The 6266-nt window shown below is 34.9% G+C and overlaps 1 protein-coding gene across 1 annotated transcript; it reads left to right on the forward strand.

Moving 5' to 3' along the window:
• On the forward strand, positions 1 to 1470 carry LOC104880613 (uncharacterized). Its single transcript, XM_010657730.3, has 4 exons — positions 1 to 230; positions 337 to 523; positions 628 to 713; positions 1179 to 1470. The coding sequence occupies exons 1-4, from the start codon at positions 1 to 3 to the stop codon at positions 1273 to 1275; spliced, it is 600 nt and encodes a 199-aa protein (XP_010656032.3). The 3' UTR covers positions 1276 to 1470.
• Positions 1471 to 6266: the final 4796 nt, after the last annotated feature.

Below are 6266 nucleotides of genomic sequence, written 5' to 3' on the forward strand. Positions count from 1 at the left end.
ATGCAGATAAAAGTAGGTGCACTTAAAAGCCTGGAGGAAGGGCATGAGAGAGAGGGCGTGAGGGGCGATTGTTTCTTGTTGAGTGAGTTGTGGAAGGCTTACGCCACTTGGAGTGGTTTTGGGGCCGAGTCTCCATTTATCCTGGAAAACGGCAACACTGTCATCCAATTCTATCATCCCACACTCTCAGCTCTCCAAATTTATACTACTCAACCCTATACTTCCCTCAGGTATATACATCATCTTAGCTAGCGGTTACTTAAATATCCCTTTTGTTATATATCTACTCGATCGACTAGGTTTTTCATGAGCTGACATTGAATTCAATTTTTAAAGTGACAGTGAGGGTTCAACTGCAGGCAGCAGTGACCAGGAGATGGAAGAGGGTTTTGAAGCCACAGAGGATGATGCTCTCACTGCGCAGCTGGAGAATGGCCAGAAAACAAGGGATCACCTTGGCCATCTCTACCTCCACTACAATGAAGAGTCGGACCCAGACAAGAGGCCTCCATTCTTCGTTAAGGTAATCATTATCCGAAATGAAAACATTCAATACAACAATGCTTCAAAATTTTATTTTCCAAAAATACTTTTTTCCCTAAAATCTGTTGATGGATGTTTGATCAGATCAATGAACTGGCTGACACATATCCAGCTCTAATGACTCTCAAGAGCACAGATCTCTGCCCTGACAGTTGGGTGGCCGTTGCTTGGTACGTGTTTGTTTATTGATAATTTACTCTACACCTAATAGTGCCTTTTGATTATTCCAACCACCTACGTTATTTTGTCTTTCGATTTCATGATATCATCTGCCATTCTTCTTTCTCCTCTTTAATCAATCAAGCATTTTTATGAATCAATCAATATGGTATCTTTATTTCTTCACAAGTCCTGCTTACTGGAATCATGGGATGTCATGATTAATCAACCAATACCCACATAAATTTTACAAGGAAACACATCAGGGAACTTGTAGGAGTGTGCACGGTTACCACCGATGAGTGAAATTTTCTATTTCCTTTTTAATCGTAGAGACGTATGTTTATGTTTTCCTACAATATTTGAAGGTATTTTTGTTAGTTGTTTGCAATTTGCACGCATATATATATATATATACATATAGAAGAAGTTGATATATAAATGGGTTGTTGTTTGTTGATTAAATATACATATAGGCACCCTATATATTCTATCCCAGAAGTGAGAAAAGTGGGGGAGTTAAGAGCATCGTACGTGACTTATCATATGCTGTCCACTTCCGGTTCTCTCTGAATATCCAGTTGGTTGCAATTGCCTTCATTTCAAGAATGAACAGGAACTGCCCTCCTAACATGGACACAGCTTTGTTCTTCAGTTTCATTCCCGCATCCTATGATTTATGCATTTATGGTACCTTTTAATTTTTAATATGTTTTTATTTTCATATAATCGTGGCAATGTATGCTAACTATTAAGTTAATGATGAGAACTATTATCACAAAATATAAGGACATAGCAAGGTATAGAGCAAAATTTATCTTTTTAATATCTTATACAAAGTAGATTGGTAGTGATGAAAAATAAGGCTTCTCGGTTACCTTATGAAATGCCCCAAGATCCAGATTGGTTGTTTCACTAGCCAAATTTGTCGCCTGAAGTTATAAATGAAACTATGAATATGAGAACCATTCGTTTCTCATAGCACAAGAGCCTTAACCTTCGTTTCACAGAGAAAACTAGGAACAACTTCAAGAGAGGACCTTTTGTTTCTTTAGAAGAATTATATTCTTACTCTTTTTGTTTCCCAAAGAGAGAAAAAAACATATTTCTTCTCTTTGTGGTTTTCAAGGAGAGAGAAGTCAAAATATCTCTCTCTGGTTTTTCAGGGAGAGAATTCTCATCAAGAAAGATTTCACTTAGAGAGAGGAAAAAAACTTATTTATTTATTTATTTAAATAATGGCAGTTTCTTGGTAGTTTTAAAACTCCCAAAAACTGCTCCCCCATTTTCTCCCATTAATTGGGTAGGGTCGATTCAACCCACTTGGGCACCCAAACCCAACTCCAACATCTCCCACTTGCACAAGATGGGTTGAACTAGCTTGATCACTCATCCAAGTCCATTCTATTCCACTTTTAAAAGTCATTCATACAGGCAAATGGGTCGTGTGACTATGCGAGCACACCTGCAATTTGGAAGCTATAAACTTATGCACCTGTTAGGGATACATAGTAGCTCAACCCCTAAAAATTATGAGTGAACAATAGTAATCATGTCTCGTTGTACCCCAAACTTATTTAATTACATTTTAATGTATACACCTAATCCCTCAAAGTTGTATACCATTCGACATTACAAATGCATTCATAATTATATCAACTACAAAAGCAATATAACCGGTTGACCATCAACACATCTTTATCAATGTAACTCAAAAAAGTCTTCCTTATGAGTTCATGCCTTTTATATCCAAATTAACTGCTTGCCCAATATGTCCCATAAGCATAAATTATTTCATTTTAATCGAAAATATACCAAAGTAGCAACATTAATTTATCACCTCAAAACATAGTCAAAAGTACAAAGAGTACAATCTGGGCTATTATAATTGTAATAAGCCCTAAGAATCTCACACAATGAGGATGCAAGGATTAATCACTCACTTTCCTTATCAGTCACATTCAAACACATGTAGTATGAAATACATGCTATGGTGGTTTCTCTTCACTTAGAGAGTGTATGTCAAACTACCACCATACGGACCTCAACTAAGAGCTTCACACTAACAGCTTGTTTGAGTTTTGCATCTATGGTTCTCTTTAAACCTTTTATGCTAAAACTCAAGTATGATTCAAACAGGCAAATGTAATTGTGGGCGATTGCATTCGGTCAAGATGTCATTTACTATAGACCACATCTTGACACTTAATCAAGGCAACACTCATCATCTTTTGTATACTTTGCACTCATTTATCAACATTAGTATACCGTGTCTCATCCCAACTCATAAACATATTGATTGGGGCAATTGCTCGTGTGAGAGAGCCAACCTTTGCATATTGACATACTTATATATGTAAGTACCAATTACATATTCAATTATATGAATAACAAATGTTCATATCATTTTATCATGTATAAATTATCTTATATCCAATCAATAATGATCCATGACATATGAACCACATAGATCATAACCTATGCAATCTCAATGACTTTACATGTACAGAAAACATGTTTCTTAGAATGGATTTTGTGAATGGATCAACAACCATTTCACATATAGGTAAATATTTAAGATCATTTTCTCTTCATGCAATAATATATCTTTTAAAATTATTCTTGGTATCTAGATGTTTCTTTGTGCTCATCCAAATCACCTGCCCAAACGTCATGTGAGTAACCCATAAGCACAATTTTTTACCTTGATTACAAAAGGAATAGTCCACAATGCTTATTAGATACCGAAGAATTCTCTTTACTAATTTCTAATGCATCATTCTAGGATTTTCTTAGTAACGACTCACCATCCTAACAACATAGTAGATATATATAGTCTTGTACACATCGTAGCATACATTATACACCCAATAACACTAAAATAGTGAACATTAGTTATTTTTTTCTTTTCTTTTGAAGTCTTTAGACCCATTTCTTTACTTAGGTTTTCACCTCTTGCAAATGGAGTGTCAATGGGATTAAAATCTTGCATATTAAATCATTCAAGGATATTCTTAATATAGTGCTCTTGTAAAAGAGTCGCTAGTTTGTGAGAATGATCATTATGGATCTTTACTCCAAGAATGTAAAATGCTTCTCCCATATCTTTCATCTCAAAATTAGATGACAACCATCTTTAAATGGTTTATACAAACTCCAAATCATTTCTAACTATAAGTATATCATCCATGTATAAAGATAATAACAAATATTCATCTTTATTTCGCTTAATATAAACACAATGGTCCTCATCAATCATTGTGAAAACATACGAAGTTATTGCACAATGAAATCTTAAGCGCCATTGTCTGGATGATTGTTTAAGGCCATAAATCAATCAATTTAACTTGCATACTTTGTACCATTGGCCTTGGATAATGGAATCCACTGGTTGTTCCATATAGATTTCTTCATTCAACTCTCCATTAAGGAAAGTTGTCTTAACATCCATTTAGTGTAGCTCTAAATCTATACGAGCTATTATAGCTAGAATGAGGCGAATTGAGGCAAACCTAACTACTGGATAGATGGTTTCCTCATTGTCTATACCCTTTTGTTGGGTATACCCTTTAGCCACTAATCGAGCTTTATAATTTTCGATGGATCCATCTGTCTTTCATTTTATTTTAAGAACCCATTTGTTCCTAATAGCTTTTCAATCTGAAGGTAGATCAACCAAGTCCTAGACTTGATTCTTTCGCATCGACTCCAATTCCTCTTCTACTTTTTTCCATTCATCATTAATTAGACAAGTAAGAGTTTCTTGAACCGACTTAGGCTAAGAATCATCATATTGAGTGACAATATGAACTTCCCCTTCAATCCCAAATCGTCATCGAGGAATAATTTATCGAGAATTTTTTCTCAACATCGACTCTTTTACTATACTTGCTACAAGTACTAGTTCACTCCTACTCGATTCAAGCATTAATTACTATTTGCGTATGGATCTTATGTCGGGATTGAAAATTTCATAAAGATGTAAATCCCTATCAATTTCACCCATACGTTGGAAATCACCCTCTAAGAACGTGACATCTTGTGATTCTAATTCAGTTACTGTTCCATCTTCACGCTCACCTATGAACACAAACCCTTTGGAGTATTCACTGTATCTTATAAAGATACATTTCCTTCCTCTATGAGCTAATTTTCCATATTTATGAGAAGAATTGTGAACATAAGCCACTAACTTCCAAGGTTGCAAATTGCTAGGATCAAGCTTTCGATTATTCCATAACTCATATGAAGTAGATGAAACAAACTTTGAGGGTACTTGGTTAGGTACATGAGAAGTAGTCAACAATGCGTCTCCTCAATATGAAATAGGAGGATTGGATTAAGCCACCATTGATTTAACCATGTGTAACAACATTTTATTCCTCCTCTTAGCAACAACATTTTGTCGTGGAGTCCTTGGAATAGTCTATTGTGTACCAATACCCTTTTCATCACATAAATCTTTAAATTATTCTGATAGATATTCTCTACCCCAATCTGTTCTTTATGTTTTAATCTTTTTATCCAACTGATTCTCAACTAAATTAATGTAGCGTCTGAAGCAATCTAATACTTCTAACTTATGAGAAATCAGATAAATATGACCGTAACGAGTAAAGTCATCTATAAATGTGATGAAATACAAGGCATCATGCCTTACTCTAACACTCATAGGACCACAGATGTCAGAATGGATCAATTGCAATGGTATTTCAACTCTAGTTCATTTTCTGAATGGTTTTCTTGTTGTCTTACCAGCTAGGTAATATTCACAAGTAGGCATATCAATTTTAGTGAATTGACCTAATCGATTTTCTCTAACTAGTCCATTCATTCTTTCTTGTCCAATATGCCCAAGTCTAGCATGCCATATGATCACGTTCTCACATGTATTTTTAGAAGTAGTCATCAACGAATAATAACTATCATTAGTATTAGACAATACACAATTATCAATGTCAAGAACCATAAAACCATTCAGAACAAATCTAGAACCATAGTATGTTGTTCCCAAATACAACTCCATTTTCGAATCATGAAAATTCAAATTGAAACCTAAACCAAGAAGGACTAACATAGAGACCAAATTTCGTCGAATATCCGGAGCATAAAGAACATCATGTAGGAATGGGGTACATTCTCTGCATAACTCCAATTTACAAGTTCCAATGCCCTTGACTTCAACTTTGGAGTTGTTTCCTACATAGATTCATCTTGTACAGGAACTAATTCATCGAAACTTTACATATGCTCCTTAGTCTCTAGCTATATGGTTAGTGGCAGCTGAGTCTACAGTCCACAAAGGAATAGATTTAGTTAACATTACACAACTAGAAACATAAGCACATAAGTTATTTGAACAGGACCATACCCATTTTGGCTCAGTGCACTCACGAGCGAAATGACCCTTGTTGCCACAATTGTAGCATTTCAATTTGCTCTTGTCCTTCATAACACACTTGAACTTCTTGCTTGCCCCGGTTTTTTTCTTATTTTTTTTAAGCATCATTAGATTTCTTATTCTTCTTAAAGAATTTTCTATTACACTTAAATTCAGAAGTTTT

This window comes from Vitis vinifera, chromosome 10, assembly GCF_030704535.1.
Source record: "Vitis vinifera cultivar Pinot Noir 40024 chromosome 10, ASM3070453v1".
NCBI classification, from domain to species: Eukaryota; Viridiplantae; Streptophyta; class Magnoliopsida; order Vitales; family Vitaceae; genus Vitis; species Vitis vinifera.